This window comes from Phaenicophaeus curvirostris, chromosome 2 (assembly GCF_032191515.1).
Source record: "Phaenicophaeus curvirostris isolate KB17595 chromosome 2, BPBGC_Pcur_1.0, whole genome shotgun sequence".
NCBI lineage: Eukaryota > Metazoa > Chordata > Aves > Cuculiformes > Cuculidae > Phaenicophaeus > Phaenicophaeus curvirostris.
This window is the reverse complement of record NC_091393.1, coordinates 117,022,825-117,042,586: the sequence shown is the minus strand read 5'-3', so window position 1 is coordinate 117,042,586 and position 19,762 is coordinate 117,022,825. Positions and strand designations below refer to the sequence as shown.

Below are 19,762 nucleotides of genomic sequence, written 5' to 3'. Positions count from 1 at the left end.
TGAGGTGGGGCCAGTGAACTGTTACAGGGTCCTGCTCCCAGGAAAGCTTCAACTCAGGACCATCAGCTCCACAAGCTGAGAAACCATGACCACAGACCACCCTCTGGGGTGGAAACTGTCACGCTGTGTCGTCAAAGCCTCCAAATAAAACCAAAGCACTGCAGCACAGAAGGTTGCGAGAGGAATGGGAGCTTGGAAAGGACCAGGAGTCGTATCTGCATTGTCTGCGGATGCTGGGGCGCTGCAGAATTGGACTGCGTCATCAGGATGTTCTGCTGTGAGAACATGGCTGGCTCTGCCTAAGGGGACAGCACGGGGAACCAGAATGGATGATGAAGAAGATTGATGTCTTCCCAGCATCAGCAGGAGGCAGGGAGCATCCTCCCTGGCACGCAGCAGCCTCTGCCACCCTCACTCATGACATTTATGGGCAGCAACCAAGTTGGTGGCTCCTTTGCAGCTTGTGGCCTCTCGGTGGCTCTGGAGCCATTGCTGATGGGGTGAAAGGGTCCTTTGCGTAGTCGCTCGCACAAAATGAGTGCCCAGACCGGACTGAGGCAGCGTCACCGTGGGTGACAGCAAGGCACCATGCCCCTCACCGTGTGGCACGGCAAGGAAGGGCATCACTTTCCCCAGCAATGCGAGAGGAGAACCCTGCAGAGGGCAAGAACTCAGTTATCCTTCATTCCACTCAAACCCCAGCGATATTGATTGCAACGGAGCCGCTGGCAGCAGTAACGACCACACAAAGAGCACGGATCAGCTGCGCCATGGCCAGCACCCAATGACTCTGGTCTTGGGGAGCGAAGTGTCTGCCCTTGAGCTGCTGTACAAGTGCTGTCCTCGTCAAGGAGAAGAGCAGCAGGGTAGCTAATTAGCAAACTGACAATTAGGCAGAACTTGGCTGTTGCAGAGCAAATCCCCCTCTCTCGCTGAGCTGAGCTGCTTGAACGAGGCCCTGCCATACGCGGGGGCATCCGAGCTCCATCACAAGGTGGGCAGCGTGGTGGGACCGGTGTGGGACGCACTGCCGAGCGTCGTGGTGCGAGGAGGTTGGGCAGCGGCCGTGCGACACGTGCGATTCCTGCTGTGTGTCTGCTCTGCTCCCAGGTACAAGGAGGAACCTCCGCAACGACCTGCTGGTAGCGGCCGATTCCATCACCAATACCATGTCCTCGCTGGTGAAGGAGCTCCACTCAGGTAAGAGTTTTGTAGCTACCATTACTGAGAACTTCAGATCCCTTCCGAACAGGCTGCCGTGGATTCTGTCCCTGATGGTTAAGGCAGTGCTCTGCGAGTGCAAATTCTTGAGCAGACTCATCTGCTCCCATGCTCCTGCTCCTATCGATCCATGCCTGTACGGCAGCACTAAGCTTTCCCAGAGGATCCTGCAGGTGTGTCCTACACCACTTGCTAGGCAGGAGAATGCCACTTCCCTGTCCCACTCCTGGAAGTCAGAGCTCCTTAAAACCCGAGTCAGAAGTCAGACTTGGGAGGGAGTTTCCCCAAACTATTGCTTGGTGGCCACGATGCCTGAGCAGCCTCTGCAGTGAAACCCTGTTAGGTGCCATAATCACAAACACAGAGTAAATGCAAGGCCAACTTCAACAAAGGATTAAACAGCGATGTGGAAAGAAGATAATTATTCCCTTTGTGCCTTTTTAACTGTGCCGTGGAGGTAAACACCCTGCTGGGGCTGGAGCAGCTTCTGCTGTCATCCAGGGGAACATTCTGTGCCTCTTGAGTTTTGCTGGTGACGGAGGATACGGTCCTTTAGGATTCCTGCAGCTTGGTTGTGGGCTGCCTTCTCCTCTAAGGAAGAAGTAAAGCATTCTGCATTCTGGCTGAACCTCACGGTTCCTATTTCACCTCCCCCAGCCCCTCGCTGTATCCGGTGGCTGCATCACATAATCCCCCCTGTAAACTTATCAAGATCTGTATTAAAACCTGTTCAGCTTTTTGTTCTCACTGCCCTTAAGGGAGAAGTCAGAGTTATAAACCAGGTTGATATTTTACTGCTGAGCAGTAAATCCACCCAGCCTAAACCCCATGTCTTGGCTGCAAAGGCAGCTACGAGTTAATAAAGTCTTTCATGTACGACAGCAGCATCGCTGGGGCCGTTGCAGCAGAGGACCCTCTGTTTCCTCAATAAATCACCATGCTCAAGACGCGCAGCGCTCATCCCTCTAGGCTGAAACCCAGTGAACAAACCCTCTGCCCAGACCAGATGTCTGCAGTAATTTCTTTTTTGCTTTTAATAGCAGAACACATTTGCAGTAGTGCGGCTGAGCTCCGGGGTGGCTGGTGATGGAGCTGGAATGTCGGCTAGACCTGCAGCTCTCCTGCCCTCCTCTGTGACCCCTGAGAGTCCAGAAAATGCCAACAGCCTGGATTTGCACAACTGACAGCCCTGCAGGCTTGTCAAGCATCGTGCAAAGCAGTTATGGTTCGGAAGGGAGTGAAAATGGAATTAATTAGAGGCTCCTACTTGAGGACATGGAGGTACTAAAGAAGGCTCCCTTGAAAGGATCTGAAGTCATTTTGTTTGTATAAACCAGGAAAAGCGTGAGTTATCCTCAGCTGATGAGAGGCAGTGGGATTTAACACATATTGTCCTGGAGGGAAGCTGTGAGCAGAGACACCTCCTCCAGCCCCTCGCTTGCCCGATATAGCTGCGGGCTTTGTGTTCTGAGCAGTTTGTGAGACACTGGGGCGTGCACCGCCCACACCTATATTTGCCTCTCTGCACCTTTGCACGAGCTCAGGAGACTGATTCTTCTGGAAGAGAAACACTGTGCAGGGTTCCCCCTTCCTAGATGGGCTTTCAGAGATGCTCTGGTTGTCTCCCCATCTGCCTTCTCCTGTGCCAATAGTCCCATGCTCCTGTGCCAATGGTGCCATGGTCCTGTGTTGCTGAGGGAACGCAGGTAGCATTTTGACTCTAATTGAGCTCAAAAAGACCCACATGGAGCAGTGGAGGAGGTGACTCAGCCCCTGCAATGCTACCAAAGAGGAGACTGACTCGGCACCCAGAGTGGCTGCTGAGATCCAGTCCATCTCTTGTTACTAAAGATGAATTTGGTTTGTCTATCATCTTTATCCATGATCTGAATGAGGGGATTGAGTGCACCCTTAGTAAATTTGAAGATGACACCAGGCTGGATGGGAGCAGTGATCTGCTTGAGGACAGGAAGGCTCTGCAGAGGGGTCTGGACAGGCTGGATCCATGTTCCAAGGCCAGTGGTATGAGGTTCAACGAAGTCAAGAGCCAGGTCCTGCGCTTGGGACACAACAACCCCATGCAGCGCTCCAGGCTTGGGGAAGAATGGCTGGAAAGCTGCCTGGCAAAGGGCTTGGGGCTGCTGGTTGACAGTGGCTGAACATGAGCCAGGTGGCCAAGAAGGCCAATGGAATCTTGGCCTGTATCAGAAACAGCATGGCCAGCAGGAGCAGGGAAGGGATTGTGCCCCAGTACATGGCATTGATGAGGCCACACCTCAAGTCCTGGGTTCAGTTTTGGGCCCCTCACTCCAAGGACATTGAGGGGCTGGAGCATGTCCAGAGAAGGGGAACAGAGCTGGGGAACTGTTCTGGAGAACAGACTTTTGAGAGATGGCTGAGGGCCCTGGGGCTGTTTAGTCTGGAAAAGAGGAGCCTGAGGGGAGACCTCATCACTGTCTACAACAGCCTGAAAGGACGTTGTAGCGAGGTGAGTGTTGATCTCTTCTCCCAAGTGACAGGTGGTAGGACGAGAGGAAATGGCCTCAAGTTGCACCAGGGCAGGTTCAGATTAGGCATCAGGAACAATTTCTTCACTGAAAGGGCTCTCAGACACTGGCAGAGGCTGCCCAGGGCAGTGGTGGAGAACCCATCCCTGGAGGGGTTTAAAAGTCAGGCAGATGAGGTGCTCGGGGATGTGGTTTAGTAGTGGACAGGTGTGGTTGGACTCAATGATCTCAAAGGTCTTTTCCAGCCAAGTGGTTCTATGATTCTGTGATTCTCGGATTGAGGACTCATCAGTACCCATCACTGGGTAGATAGAGCTGGTGTGACTCTGAGATGTCTCATCAGTCTCGCTGTCACAGCAACAAAGAGAGCAGGTGTTTATTACATCCCCTTTGATCAGATCCATTCAGAACACTTCAGTTTCTCCAGTCATGCTATTTATTGCAGGGTTCTCTCACTTTCTGTGCTCTCACAGCAGGTGGAGCAGGAAGGAGCGATATTACCGCTCCTAACAACCATTACCTGTTTGCACAGGTCTTGTTGAAAGGCTGTGCAGAGAGATAGGAGCCACCATCTGCAGAAGAATGTAACCTCCTGCTCCCGCTCCCTGCTACATAAATATGGGCCTGGCCATAAATTCTCTTCAGCTTAACTGGAGTTGAATATAATGAACCACTCGCTCACAGACACGCACTGAGCGCCCATCTCTGGGGGCTCAGCCTGGCACCGGTTACGTGGCTTTGTCCCAGGAGGAGCATTGGTGTCATGAATGCCTTGCATGGGCAAACTCCCGAGGAACAAGTGATAGGACGAGAGGAAATGGCCTCAAGTTGCACCAGGGGCGGTTTAGATTGGATATTGGGAACAGTTCCTTCGCAGAAAGGGTTGTTGAGCCCTGGCAGAGGCTGCCCAGGGCAGTGGTGGAGTCCCCATCCCTAGAGGGGTTTAAAAGATGGGTAGATACGCTGCTCAGGGATCTGATTTAGTAGTGGACAGGTATGGTTGGACTCGATGATCTCAAAGGGTTTTTTTCCAACTAAATGATTTTATGATTCTATAAACTCTGCAATGCCAAGAGGGACCCTCCAAGGTTTTTCCCCACACCATAAACCATTCCCTTTTTTTTTTTCCTTAGGTTTGCCCACAGCCTGAAAGTCCTGACCTCTTCCCCACTGTGTTTCGTGCAGTTCTTTGTTTCTGACAGTGCTAAAATATGTGTGCACAAGGGACTTGGGTCCTAATTCTACCTGAGCCAGGTAGAGCTCTTCTGCACAATGTAGGCACTGCTTCCAGGGGTGCTCTACACTCTCTACACTCTACATCATCCCATCAGGATGGAGTGGGAGTTCTATTGCCACCACCAGAAATGAACAGGCACTGTACTGAAGGAAGAAAGATGATGCTTCCATCCAGGTTCGCCTTGGTGGCCTGAGCACCCATTGTCCTTGCCCTCCAGTGTCAGCTGTGCCTGAAAAGCCAGTTCTTCCTTGCCTTAGAAGACCTCCCCAACCATCTATTCTCTCACTTCCTTGTCTCATGTGTGCTTCTTTTCTTTTTTCTTTTGAAGCAGAGGAAGAAGATGAAGAGGAAACAGAAAAGCTGCAGAATGGAAAGGACCGAGGTAAGGGGGCAAACTGTGGCTTCTGAGATGTAGAGCATTTTCTGTCCCGCTCCTGTGCAGGAGCTCAGTTTGCCATCTCCATGTGGAGCCCCAGGAGAGGGCTCTGAGCGCAGATGGCCCTGGGTGGAAGCAGCCTGCATTGCTGCTGCTGCTCTTACACCACTGGCAGACACCACACAGGCTTATCTGTCTGCTGGGGCCATTGTCATGCTGCCAGGTTGCTTTTCCCAACATCTGCCATGGCTTGAGGGGCCTACAGGAAAGCTGGGGAGGGGCTGGGGCTGTTGATCAGGCAGTGCAAGGATAGGACTCGGGGGAAGAGCTTTAGGCTGAAAGAGGGGAGATTGAGATGAGATCTTCCGTATGTGGGTGATGAGACCCTGGCCCAGGTTGCTCAGAGAAGACGGCTGCTCCATCTGTTCAAGGCAAGGTTGGATGGGGCTTTGAGCAACCTGATCCAGTGGGAGGTGTCCCTGCCCATGACTGTGGGCTGTAACTGGATGGGCTTTGAGGTCCCTTCCAAACCAAACCACTCTGTGATTCTATGACGTCATGGCCAGGGTTTCTTCCGCGTGTGTTCCGCATGAGCTTTGGGGAATGTTTTTCTTTCAGCAAAGGTCATGCACACATCTTTGCAATGTGTAAGCAGAGGAGGAGTTGCTTTGAGCACGGTGAGAAACTCGGTTCAGATGAATACGTTTGAAATAAACAAAGCGTGAGCCGGTGAGGAGCGAAGATCCCAGCAGTGGGACCATCATCTGCCTCCTGTGACCTTGGCTGGATGAATGGCTCTGCTGATGGTAATCCCACGTAGGCAGCTCCAGCGGCTGAGTGGGGTTTCGCAGGAGCTCTCTTTCATCTCTGCTATCCTGGGACTGCAGGGCGAGATTCTAATCCTCCGCAGACCACATCTTCCTTCTGTGCGAGTGCACCCAGGAGGTGCGCTAGCAGAGTTATTCCGGGGCTAGAAGTGATCGGCGCAGGCGGGAGCGCAGTCCCGATCCTTGCAAACAACCGTGCACCCTACAGCTGAGTTGGAGGGGTCTGGAGGAGATCCATTCCTTGTGTCATGCTCCACCAGCACTTCCCAGACCATCCTTGGGAAGACACCTCGCTCAGGAATCTCTTGATTTCTGCTTTCTATGTTTTAAACCAAAGCACGAAAAGCAGCCGAGGGCAGGTTTGAATCAGCCCAAGCTTTTGAGCCAAACCCAATTCCAGCATTGACAAACTGGAACCTTTTATCCTTGTTTTGTTGCATGCACATTTTCCTTCTGGCTAAGCTGTGCTGGGGCTCACATTTCTCCCTGCAAGAGCTTGTGTTCCGGAGTTTTCCTGTCCAGCAAGTTCTACGAAAGCTTCAGGTGTTTGGAAACGTTTCCGGATGGGTTGTACATCACTGTGAGACATGACAAGTTTGTATGAAGTGCATCAGTGTCAGACATTATAGGTTTGTAGGAAAAAGTGCAATAAGCTTGATTTTGGCTAAAACGGGAGTTTTCTAAGTGGAATCGCCTTGGCTATAAATCACAGGGCTCTCTTTACCCTGGAACATTCCTCGGCAGTGAAATATTTCAGATGCTTAGCAGATGACCCTTTGGCTTTGTTCCAAATGTGCATGGGAAATAGGGAAAGTGGGATTTGGAAGAGCTGAAGTAGGGTGTAGGGTGTACGATAGCGGGGATGCAATAAGACGAATTCAGTTCTGTTAGTCATTGCAGCATCGGGGGGACGGGGGTGTAGAACAGGGGATGGAGAGGTGTATTCAAAAGCAGAACTTGGTCCAAAAGCCTTTGTGTGGAATGTAAATAACATTCCTGCCAGAGAGTAAGTGATTCCCTAATGTCACGGAGTTAGGGAGATAGAAATCTGGCAGGGAAAGCAAGGAGTGATTGATATAGAAACTGCAGTCCTCCTGCGGTGTGCGTCCTCCTGGAAGCACCATGGGGATGCTGGGAGCTCCTCCAGACCCCAGAGCACATGTGGTATTGAGGAGTCCCCCACTGCGTTTTGTTTGGGTTGTGTCAAGGACGGGCATTACAGCCCTGATGCCATTGCTTATGCTCTGCCCGATGTTACCTAAAGGGACACGTGGCTGGGATGCCCGATCCTAGGAGCTCCTCCAGATCCCAAAGCACATGTGGCCATGGGGAGTCCACCTCGGGGCTTTGTTTGGATGTTACAGCCCTGATGCGAGCACTTAATGCTCTGCCCAGAGTTACCTGTAGGGACCAATGACTGGGACACTGTGGCACGCGGGGCTGACAAACGCTGTACGCACAACGAGCTCCACTTATCCAGGCTTTATTATAGAATCACAGAATTGTTAAGGTTGGAAAAGCCGTCTCAGCTCATCCAGTCCAACCGTGAGCCCAACCCCACTATGCCAAATAAATATATCCCCAAGTGCCACAGCTTACGGGATGAAGGATGAATGCCTCCAGGGATGGAGACTCCACCACTGCCCTGGGCAGCCTCTGCCAGGGTTGCACCACTCTGTCAGTGAAGAAATTGTTCCCAGTATCCAATCTGAACCTCCCCTGGCGCAACTTGAGGCCGTATTCTTTGCATAGCGACTGCCTGTGCGTCGCCATCCCAGCAAAGCTCTCCCTGGCTACAGCATCAACCCACTGCTTCCTCCCATCCTCAGCGGACAAGAAGAAAAATTACTTGCAGGTTGTGTATTCCCCAGCTTCTGCACCAGCGCAGAGGAGGGAGAGGCTGGTCCTCGTGGGGCCAATGCGGCGTTTGTGTTTCCTAGGGACAGCATCGCCTTAGGGCTTCCTCGCAAGTTTCTTCAGCAAGTTATTTCGTATTTCTGTGTCCCAGTTAATCAACCTCAGAGCTAACTTCCCTGCTGGAGAAGCTTATGTTTGTACACTTGATATAGCAGCAGCGCTGTACGGCATCAAGGATGAAATCATTCGGGAAGCCTCCAAGTTGGCTGCATCTTCTGTGGTTAGGATTACAAATTAAGCAGCTTCTCCAGAGAAGACGTCTACGCGGGGTGCCAGGCACAGAAGAGCGCAGTTGAGAGCTGGCAAAGCCACATCCATCCAGCCGCGTTAGACATCACCCCACAGCGCTTCAGCCAGCCTCAGCGCTGTCTTTGTGAAGACTTGAAGACTGGTGTTGTGTAACCATCCGTGGCGCATGTGCTGCGTGTTACTGCAGGTTGGGTGCCTGCTTGGATAGGGCTGTCCCGCAGTCGCTGTTTGACGTGGTCTGGCTGCTTCTCTCTAAGAACCCATGACGACATCGCCTGGAACGAGGCTCCCCATGAACAGGTCCAGCCATTTGGATTTTGTAACCTCAGACTGCTCAAAAAGGGATTAAAGAGCTGTGAACAGCGCTCTCGCACTGCTGGGAGAAAGAGCATGGATTGCAGCCCATAAAAACTGTTAGACAGAAATATCAAATTTGAAATCAGAGCTGCAGCACCTCCTGTACAAGGACAAGCTGGGAGAGTTGGGGTTTTTCAGCCTGGAGAAGAGAAGACTCCAAGGAGACATTAGAGCAGCCTCCAGTACTGAAAGGGGCTCTTGGGGAGGGGCTTTTGATCAGGGAGTGCAGGGATAGGATGAGGGGGAACATTTGAAGCTGAAAGAGGGGAGATTGAGATGAGATCTCATAGAGAAATAATTTTTTCTGAGGGTGGGGAGGCCCTGGCCCAGGTTGCCCAGAGAAGTGGTGGCTGCCCCATCCCTGGAGTTGGTCAAGGCCAGGTTGGATGGGGCTTTGAGCAACCTGATCCAGTGGGAGGTGTCCCTGCCCATGGCAGGGGGTGGGATTGGATGGGCTTTGAGGTCTTTTCCAAACTAAACCATTCTGTGATTCTATAATTCCATTCTGTTTCATTTTAGAGCAAATAAAACTCCCTGCTTCCTAACCATTCCTTTCCCTGTGTTGTAGGTTAGCTGGACACCTGTGGGCTGTACAGAAATTCAGGTAAGCATTGAAATCTCTTTTTAATTCCCATCTCCAACACCACCGCTCCATAGGCGCTGTTGCAATGCATAGGACAACATCCCTGGTCACCTCTTGCCCTTTATCATAGAACCATAGAATGGTTTGGGAGGGAAAAGACTTTAAAGCTCGTGCAGTTCCAAACCCCTGCCATGAACAGGGACTCCTCCCACTGGATCAGGCAGCTCAAGGTCTTTATCTCCTATTTCTGTGCAAGGAAGTTCCCCTGCCTTCCCATTGCTCCACAACCGTTCAAAAGGATGTTGAGTTCTTTGTTGCCAAGACCCAGTTTTGCTCCTGCTGCCGACCGTGGGAGAACGTCATTAACTTCAGTGAGACCATCTTGTGATAACCAGATCAGCAAGACCAGTGATAACTGGCGTTATCTCCAATTTTATGAGTATTGGTTCCATACTGGGAGGCCTCAGCCAGGAAACAGGACCCTATTGTGATGGGCGCTATCCAGAGGTACTAAAAATACCATCTCTACTCTCAAAGAGCCTCCGCTTTAAGTTATAATAAGGCACAACAGATGGATGGACAGACAGGTGGTTGGAGAGCCCGAGATAGCGGTAAGGGACAAAGCTGGAGCGCTGTGGTGACAATGCCTCCAGAGGCCCTGACTAAGATCCATATCGCACCTCGGCTGAAAAGCTTGTAGGAGGGCACCCGATCGAGTTTCCCTTACACTCATAGCTACAATGCCCGTCTTTTACCATTCCCAGTGGGAAGAAGGAGGGTTCTCCTGGCAGGAAAACTTCCCTACGTAATTAGCAAGCAAGGGATGGGGACTGGCATGGTAGGCAACCTCCTTTCTGTGACCTGTTCCTTTACACCACAGGTGGGTTAGACATAGGACCCAAACAGGAGACATTCTTTTCTCTTTAACTGCCCAGTTCAGCCCTAGCCCGCAGTGGTTGTGGGCCAGATGAACGAGCCAGGATGGATCTGAAACGCAGTTTTGCATGATAAAACATCACACGGTTGTGCTCTGAAGGTAATGTGCAAAGGAGAAGAAAGGGGCTTTGCCCTTTCTGCCTCCCTGCCATTTTAGTGCTGGATAGAGATAACCCGAAAGTGGTTTGGGAGTTTTTCTGATGGGTTTTACATTAGAAATTCAAGTCCTGCCGCATCTGGGAAACAATCAGGTAACTGAAGAAGGAGTGAAATTGCACCATTAGAGAGGGAGCTGTTTATACTGGCTCTGTGTGGCTTTTTCTTAATGTCACTTAAACTCTAATGGCTTTGGGGAAAAGGGCGGCTCTGGCACCGGCCACCCCTTAGCCACAGAAATGGAGATGAGGAGCTCCTTGTTCTCTGAAGAGCCCAGCAGTGCCTCCAGCAAAGCAAGGACTGCTGCCCAGGAGCGCTGAGTTAGAGACCGCTGGAAAAATGAGAGAGAAAAACTACTTTCAGATTTGTTTATCTTCCTGAAAGAATGAAAAAGGACATGTGAACATGAGCCAGCGGTGGCCCAGGTGGCCAGGAGGGACAACAGCATCCTGGCTTGTATCAGCCATGGGGTGGCCAGCAGGAGCAGGGAAGGGATCATCCCGGGCACTTGGTGCTGGTGAGGCTGCACCTCGAATCTTGGGTTCAGTTCTGGGCCCCTCACTGCAAGAGAGACCCTCAGGGGCTGGAGCACATCTGGAGAAGGGGAACAGAACTGGGAAGGGTCTAGAGCCCAGGGGTTCTGGGAGCAGCTGAGGGGCCTGGACCTGTTTAGTGGGGAGAAGGGGAGACTGGGGGGAGAACTCATTGCTCTCTGCAGCTCCCGGAAAGGAGGTTGGAGACTGTCAGTCTCTTCTTCCAAGGAACAAGGGATAGGATGAGAGGAAAAGGCCTCAAGTTGTACCAGGAGAGATTTAGAGTGGGTATTGGGAACAATTTCTTTCCTGGAAGAGCAGTGAAGCCCTGGCAGAGGCTGCCCAGGGCAGTGGTGGAGTCCCCATCCCTGGAGGGGCTCAAAACCATGTGGCTGTGGGGGACATGGTTCAGTTGGCATGGTGGGGTTGGGGTGACCGTTGTACTGGATGTTCTTTTCCAGCCTTAATGCTTCCATGATTCTACATTGATGAAAGAAAACAATCTGTTAAACCGGTGTTTCTTCTTCAAGTTCCTTGCATTCCTGTTCATGGTGCTTAGGACCTGTGATGGGTCCTCCTGAACCTTGCTGGTGGCAGGGGCAGGCCAAGCCAAAACAGTGGCTCTCCACTGATGATGGAGCAGGCTGTATGGACACCATTGTTGGACTTTTCCATTAGCAGAGCTTGGCTCTTTGGGGGAAAAAGCCCAGCACTAACCTCACCTTGGCTTGCAAAGTCAAGTGTGTCAGCTCATGGGCCCTTGCTTGCAGGACCTCAGTACCTGTCCCCAGCGTCCTGGTGTCATTGACTCAGGAGCTCCAGTTTTCTGTTTCCCAGGTTGTCTGTGGTCCATGATGAGGAGCTCTGGGCTCAGCAGAACACTTGATGGTCATGGTGGGTGCTGCACATCTGGTCCGCTCAGAGCTTGCTGAGGGTGGCCCCAGCCATGCACAGCCCCAACCAGAAGGTTCAGGAGGTCCAAGCAGAGGAGCTTGGCTCTTGCTCTGCCACCATAGAATCATCATAGAATTACGGAACGGTTTGGGTTGGAAGGGGCCTTAAAGCCCAGCCATTTCTTGCCCCCAGCCATGGGCAGGGACACCTCCCATTGGATCAGGTCGCTCCAAGCCCCATCCAACCTGGCCTTGAACACCTCCAGGGATGGAGCAGCCACCACTTCTCTGGGTAACCTGGGCCAGGGCCTCCCCACCCTCACAGGGAAACATTTCTTCCTAAGATCTCATCTCCATCTCCCCTCTTCTAGCTTCAAACGTTCCCCCTCGTCCTATCCCTGCCCTCCCTATCACTCCACTCCACACCGAGCAGGAGCCAGTCTCCCAGCCCATGCAGGTTCAGGCTGGAGCTGGCAATGCTGACGGCGCGTTATGTCTTTCCGCTGACACAGGCACGGAGGGTTACACATACGACCGAGAGACGTCTCCCATCCTTTGGAAGAGGCACGTTTCAGCTGACACATTCACCATCGTGCAACTGTGACCGATCTCAACCACCTGCTGAAGAAAGCGGCTTTCTCCAATCCACCTGGAGGGCTTTTCCCGTGGGCATTTGCCTCTTAGGTCATTGCATGTCCTGTTTTCCTCCATGTGTTTACTAATGATAATCAGACAATGCCCCATCAAACTCAGCAATGAATGGGAGGTTTACAAAGCGAACGCAAAAGGAAAGCGAATGCTCCCTGCTCCTGCTAAGTGTACGGATCATTTCTGATTGCCTCCCAAACAGTGTTGTCACATGCTGGTTATCGCCTCTTGCCTTCTGCCCCTCGGTATGCATGAAAAACATGGGAGTAGAACCTCCTGGGTCCCCTCCAAGGGGGATTCTGCCTTCAAGAACCCCACCTTCTCCAAACACTGCTGCCTGTCGGTGTCTGGTTGCCATCACGTGTGATGCTGGGGGTCGTGCTGGGAGTAAGCACTGGGCGTTGGGCCACTGGCCTCCCCAGCGTTCCCAGCTCAGCTTCTCCTCAGACTGTTAAATACTCTCCTTTTGCAAGCAGGAAGTTCAGGGAGGAGCATCGCGAGGCTTGAGTTGGCATCTCTGCCTTCACTGTCAGGGGTCACGTTCGGTTTTGTTTAAGAGGAAGAACCGCCTTGCGTTGTCCCAGCTTGGCTGCTCCCCAGTCAGATCATCACTGGGATCTACTTCTATAGCTGCTTAGAAAACATCATTATCAGTTCCAATCACTTCTGATTTGGGTTTTCTTTCCCTCGGCACTTGGGAAGGTTATTTTTAGTGGAAGGAGCCGAGGGCCCTAATGCAGCTATAAATATTTATCAAGGGTGATGAATGGAAGGGAGTGATAAACCCTGAAACCAGCCCTCAGCTTTTTTTCCCGTCTGAGCCGATGTGCGGCCACAGTTCTCAGCGAAAAGAGCTCGTTGGGTACCTACAGCCCTTGGGGAGAGAGAAAATAAACACGCATGGTGGCCACAGGTTCAGCTGAGTATAAATATTGTGAATGAGCTGTCAGGAAGGGAAGGGAAGTGATGATAACCTGGTGCGGCGTGGCAGCCTCGCTGCCAAAGGGAGCGTGCTCGCGGGGACCAGGCAGGCTTCGTCTGCATTTGCAGCTGAATTTGCTGAATTAGGACCTGCAGCGGCTTTGGCTGCAGCTCTGGGCAGGTTCGAGCACTGCAAATAGGGATGTTTTGCTGATGGTTGCGCTCAGGGAACAATTGGGGTGGTGAAGGTTGTCGCAGCTGGAGGTAGAGGGGCTGCACAGGCATCGGGGCCCTCCTCCTGCTGCCCTGGGGAGTTTGCATTGCCCTGGTGGCATCTCCCGGTACCTTGTGAGGGTGAGAGCTTGGGCGTTCCCAGCCGAAGCCTTTGGTCTGGAGCCGCAGGCACCCACGAGGGACTGACTGCGTGGGTGCCAGAGGTGGGGGCTGCGCGTGGGGCAGCCCCGGGCAGCAGTGGGAGACCCCTGGCAGGTGCTGGAGTGGAAGCCGTTGCCTCCTTGAAAATACCAGGGTACGGAAAGGAAGGGCTGACTACCCACCTGCTGTGGCCATCAGGGAAGTGTGTCACACATGGAGCCTGGATCGCAGGGGGGCACCACAGCTGCTGCTTTTTTTCCTGTTCTTGCTCACCCTTCTTGCTTTTGCTACTGTGACTGCCAGATGGCAAAGCCACCTCAGCCACGAGCATCCCTCCGGGCCTGTGGTCCAGGAAAAGGTGGAGAGGCACAGGTGATACCACCAGGACCTGCCATCACCGCCTTAGTTGGTCGGGCACTCTGAAGGGTGACCTTGAGGATCTCCCCGTCACCTCCAGGGCAGGACAGGAGGGTGCTGGTGCCTTTCCTCCCCTGTCCCAGGAATGAGGACATGTGAGCTTTGTTCGGAAAAGCTGGCGGGATCAGCGTGGTTTTGTACAGATGCAGCCAGGATACGGTCGGTGTCCGTTCAATGCAACCCTGTGGCCGTAGCTCTGCGTTCCCTCACCCACAGGGCTGGGTTTCAGCCAGCAGAGAGATTTAGCAGATGCTTTCTGTTATTGCAAGGCTGGGGCTGCAGGTTGGGAGGACGGTGTCCACCCAGAGAGTCGTTTCCACAGTGGGAGAAATCGTTGTGTGTGTCTCCCCTGACGCAGAAGGTCCTGTAAAGGCTTAAGTCCTGCGGTCGCAGCTGTGGTAATGTGCACCCTGCAGCCAGCAAGAGCATCCAGGCGCTGGGAGCGATGGAGAGCAGGGAGCTGGTGGCTGGGTCCGGGCTGCTTGCATGCACTGGGTCACTGAGGCAGGAGCTTAATTGCACTTGTCCTCGTAAAGCTGCTGCTGCTAGCTTCGCTCTGCCATCAGTGCGGTGATGGGAGTGATGCCGCAGGGTCCTCCCGGCCTTCCCTGCAGTGCGTGGCGATGCCGAGAAGAGCGTGGCTTGCTGGCTGGGCAGTGTGGGCCCCAAGGGTCCCGGAGGTCCTAGGTCACCAAGGGTCTCATTCAGGAGGTCACTGCAGTCCCCAAACCCTGTGGGGAGTGTGAGCATCAATGTGGGCTCACAGGAGGGCATGGACTGGTTCAGCAGAGCCTGGGAAGCACCAGAACAGGCACAGGTACCAGCATCCAAGATCTGCTGTGGCCATTGAGGCTGTTCCTAGGCCAGGCAGAGGATGCCTGGGATCTCTTTGCACCCCAATGATGCTGATATCGCCTCCAGTGATGTGCTGGGATGTTGTGTAGGGGATAACCACCCAGCACCCTGGTTTGCTTACGGTCAATTGTGAAACCTGCTTATGGACTCGTGTTTGCCTTTGGAATACTCGCCTTAAACTCCCCAGAGGAGTGGTTAATGCCGGGATGTAACCCATGTCTCTAGGCTGTGTCCTGCTCTGGCGTGGCTGCATCCCGGCCTTGGAGTGTGGGGGTTCTCAAGGCACCGGCTGCTCTCCTGAATCCTTGCTGGGTGCCTAGGATGCAAAGGGGATCGGCTCCGTGCAACCGGAGAGCTCCCAGGGTCGGAGCCAGGGGTGTGCGTATGTGGGTTTGCAGACAGTGCGTGGGCGCTGCCGGCAGCATCGCGTGCCCGTGCTGCTCTCAAGAGACCCAGTGGATTCAGGCTTCCCTGCTGGTGCCTCAACTGCCCAACGCTTGCCTGCACCCCTGAGCCTGCCAGGAAAGGATAAATAACCACGGATACGGTTCGTTTCTTTCAAAACCGGGGGTTCTTGATGCAGCTAGGGGGGTCGCTTGGTCAGGACCTCAAAATGGAAGTCATCAGCAAAGGACGGGGACAGATCCAGAGCCCGATGGACGGCAGAGCGTGTGCTGCCGGAGCCAGGCAGGGGCTGCGGTGTCGGGCATCACTGCCGGGTTGGGGGGGTCAGTGCGTTGAGACAGGCGTAGGGAGTAGCTGCTGCGTGCTTTGCGGTGACGTCGCCCCTGTCTGTGCAATAAACCCCTCGCCAACGCTGACCAATCCCCTGCCATCGCCCCAGTAGTCTGCAAACCTGCCTTCGGGTCTCCTGGGCTTCGTGGGAGGCTGTCCCATTCCCGAGGGGTGGCCGATGCCCCGTACGGACCCACTGCAGTGTAGCCAAAGCAGCTGGAATTAAGCTCCTTCTTAATTACCACTTGGGCTGGAGCAGAGCCGTGGGGCTCACAGCACCTTCTCCTGCTGGTAGCACACATCGGATTTGGATCGCAGTGAACCTTTGCCATTTCCCTAGGGCCAAACCTGCCTGAACGAGAAAGCAAAATGCCACCTGGAAATGTTTTTCTGTGGATAGAGCCACATCCTCGCGTTGGCAGCCCTGCCCGGTGCCTTGGTGCTGGGGGGGTTGATGCCAGGAAAGGGAAACCCCCAGTTTGATGGGGCAGAGAATAGTGTTCCTGGGGCAGGGAATGGAGCCAAGGTGCCCTGTGGAGATTTCCAGCCCGGCTGCTCCGTGGGTGACGTGCACAAGGGCCACAGCAGCTCCGTCTGCCCTCGGCACACGCGGAGGCTCCTGGGCTCCCCGGATCCTGGCCATGCTCACCCAAACGGGGTGTCCCCAGCAGCTGGAGGGGCAAGGACCTCACCAAGCCTTCACACCATTCCCTGTATCCAGCACCGCACGAGTGCAGGCGCCGGCACGGGAGGTGCGGGAGCGGTTGGCAAACCCGCGTTGGAGCCGATGCTTTAAGCGTGGGGAATGTCTCCAAGAGAAACCTGTGAACTGGAAGCCATGTTCTGTCATCTGCCAAACACTGAATAAATTCATCTCGTCCCTACAGGGTCTCTTGTGCCTCCGCTGTGTCAAAAAAAGGCAGCAACGCTCATGAAGACGCAGAAGGAAAATGGGGTTTAATCGGAACCGACTGCTCGCAAGCAGCGGGAGCGCAGCTGGCAGCGCTTTGCCGTGGTCGGAGCAGCAGATTTCCCTCATTGGTCACGGCTGCAGGTTGCTGGGAGCAGACAGAGCTGCCTGTGTTCAGGGCCACGGTGCCATCGGCTGCTCCCACCCCACCAGATGTTTCCCTCACTGCAAACCCAGCACATCTGGCGGCGGCTGACATAGTGAGGGCTTGGAGGGTGGGCAGGCAGCAAGGTGGGAGCATCCGTGCGGGAGCCTCCATCCCTTCCTAATGCGGGGATGAAAACCAGCCAGGGATGCCCAGCTCCCTCCCTCTGCTGGACCGGGCAGCGAAGCATCGTGCCCACACCCAGCCCCTCCTGCATCCAGTCCTGAGGGATCTCCCCGTTCCCACCATCCCCACTCCAGACTCCACTAGCGGAGAAGAAACCTAAGCCCCAGGAATCCAGGGTTTCATGGACACAGATGAATCCCCTCTGCTCCTGGCCCTGATTTGGCACGGCGCTGCCCGTTTGTGGTAGGGATTAGGTGCCTCGGTGGGAAAGAACCCGTCCCTTCCCAGAGCTGGGGATCCTGGCGGTTGCTGGGGTGGCTTTGTGCTCCTCTCAGCCCACAGCCAGGCTACAGCGGGAGTGAGAAACCCCAGAGAGCCCAGCCTGGCTGCTCGGGGCATTGGCTGAGCCCAGCTGCGTGCCCAGCTCTGCTGCACCGGCACATCACCGGGCTCTGCCGGTCCCCAGTGCGGGCATCATCCCTGGCACTGGTCCTGCCCAGCCATGGCTGTGATGTCCCTGGACTCTGCCAGGCTGAGGCATCAACTGCCTGCCATGGAGACATGGCTTCTGTGACAGAGGGGTGGCAGAAGTGTTACTTACACTGCCCGTGGGCACCAGGAGCTGAAGCCAAGGACATGGCACAAGGGGCGACATCAGCCCTTGCTCGCCCATGCACATACTCGGGGTGTGCGCACGCTGCCTGCACGGCTGCACACACTTGTGTGTGGGGGTGCTGTGTGGTGTCCGGGTGCTGTGCGTGGATGTGGGTGCTGTGCTAAGGAGATGTGGGTGCTGTGAGGTTTAACAAGGCCAAATACCGGGTCCTGCACTTGGGGCACAACAACCCTATGCAGTGCTACAGACTAGGAGAAGTCTGTCTAGAAAGCTGCCTGGAGGAGAAGGACCTGGGGGTGTTGGTTGACAGCCAACATGAGGAGCAAGGATGCTCCATTCTCTAGGCCCCTCACCACAAGTAGGATGTTGAGGCTCTGCAGCGAGTCCAGAGAAGAACAACGAAGCTGGTGAAGGGGAACAAGTCTTACAAGGAGCAGCTGAGAGGGCTGGGAGTGTTTAGCCTGGAGAAGAGGAGGCTGAGGGGAGACCTCATTGCTCACTACAACTACCTCAAAGGAGGTTGTGGAGAGGAGGGAGCTGGGCTCTTCTCCCAAGTGACAGGGGACAGGACAAGAGGGAATGGCCTCAAGCTCCACCAGGGGAGGTTTAGGCTGAACATTAGGAAAAAATATTTCACAGAAAGGGTCATTGGGCACTGGCAGAGGCTGCCCAGGGAGGGGGTTGAGTCACCTTCCCTGGAGGTGTTTAAGGGACTGGTGGACAAGGTGCTGAGGGACATGGTTTAGTGATTGATGGGAATGGTTGGACTCCATGATTGAGTGGGTCCTTTCCAACCTGGTGATTCTGTGATTCTATGATTCTGTGCATGGTTCCCTTGGGGGGGTTGGGGCTGGATGAGGGTGCTCTGTGTGTGTGGATGTGGGTGCTGTACTGAGGGGATATGGGACCGGGGAATTGTGTCTCCCACTCCCCTACAAGCCACTGGGGTGGCCGAGCCCTCCCTTCCCTGCCCAAGTCCTCCTCCTCCTCCCTCCCTGCATCCCCCCCAGCTTACCTCCACCCTGGGTTTATGGGGAGGAAGCGGAGCGCCCAGCGTGGTTATCGATTGGCGATCACAGGGCAAACACCACACTGGGGTGGGACACGGAGGGTGTGACCGTGGGTGCCAGGGGACCGTGTGTGGTGCCTCTCCCACAGCTCCTGGGGGTCCTGGTCCCCCCTGCACCCGGCTGTGTCGCACGGATGTGCCCTGCACACATGCAGACCTACGTGTCACACGCTGTGTCCTGCGGGGACAGGACACCTCCACGTGTTCCCAGTGCCACCAGTGCTCCCACAGCCCCTTCCAGCATCCTCGGGGTCCCCTTGGCCATGCTGGAATCACACCTGCATCCCTTGGGGTCCCACTGGCCGTGGTGGCATCACGCCTGTGTCCCATGGGGTCCTTTTGCCCATGCATCACACCAGCCCGTCGCGCTGCGCAGCTGCCCTGCACGTGCCGCAGCCTCCCCCGTGCCGATGCCCGATCAGCTGCTGCTCCCGAGCCGACTGACCGTGTGTCACCGGCTTAATTTGGTGCCCGCCCTCTCAGCATGATTAATTAATCCAATCCTGCACTGGAGATCCCAGTGGGAGCTGCCTTCCCAACCGGCAGCAGTCATGGGAATGCCGTGCCTCAGCGCAATGGGCTGGGTGGCTGTTGGGAACTGGGGACCCTCCACCTCCAACAGGGGCTGCGGCTCAACAGCATCCTGGCTTGGATCAGCCATGGGTGGCCAGCAGGAGCCGGGAAGGGATCGTCCTCCTGGACTTGGTGCTGGGGAGGCTGCACCTCGAATCCTGGGTTCAGTTTTGGGCCCCTCACTCCAAGAAAGACTTCCCAGAGAAGGGGAAAGGAGCTGGGGAAGGGTCTGGAGCTCAGGGGTTCTGGGAGCGGCTGAGAGACCTGGGGCTGTTTAGTCTGGAGAAAAGGAGGCTGAGGGGAGACCTCATCATGCTCTGCTGCTCCTGGAAAGGAGGTTGGAGTGAAGTCGGTGCTGGTCTCTTCTCCTGAGAAATGGCCTCAAGTTGCACCAGAGGAAGTTTAGCTTGGATATTGGGAACAATTTTTTTACTGGCAGAGTTGTGAAGCCCTGTCAGAGGCTGCCCAGGGCAGTGGTGGAGTCCCCTTCCCTGGAGGGGTTCAAGACCCACGTGGCTGT

The 19,762-nt window shown here is 54.6% G+C and overlaps 1 protein-coding gene across 10 annotated transcripts in view; it reads left to right on the top strand.

The window, feature by feature from the left end:
• The window catches only part of DTNB (dystrobrevin beta), a 148,555-nt gene extending 135,643 nt beyond the window's left edge, over positions 1-12,912 (top strand). For 7 of the 10 annotated variants that reach the window (XM_069850650.1, XM_069850648.1, XM_069850655.1 and 4 more), the window contains 3 exons: positions 1,111-1,200; positions 5,294-5,347; positions 12,305-12,912. In XM_069850650.1, coding sequence (XP_069706751.1) covers positions 1,111-1,200; positions 5,294-5,347; positions 12,305-12,396 — 236 coding nt within the window. In that variant the 3' untranslated portion in view covers positions 12,397-12,912. Of the gene's footprint in view, positions 1-1,110; positions 1,201-5,293; positions 5,348-9,259; positions 9,296-10,154; positions 10,311-11,736; positions 11,794-12,304 lie in introns of all 10 variants that reach the window. The other 3 variants (XR_011336830.1, XR_011336831.1, XM_069850651.1) reach the window with 3 other exon arrangements.
• Positions 12,913-19,762: the final 6,850 nt, after the last annotated feature.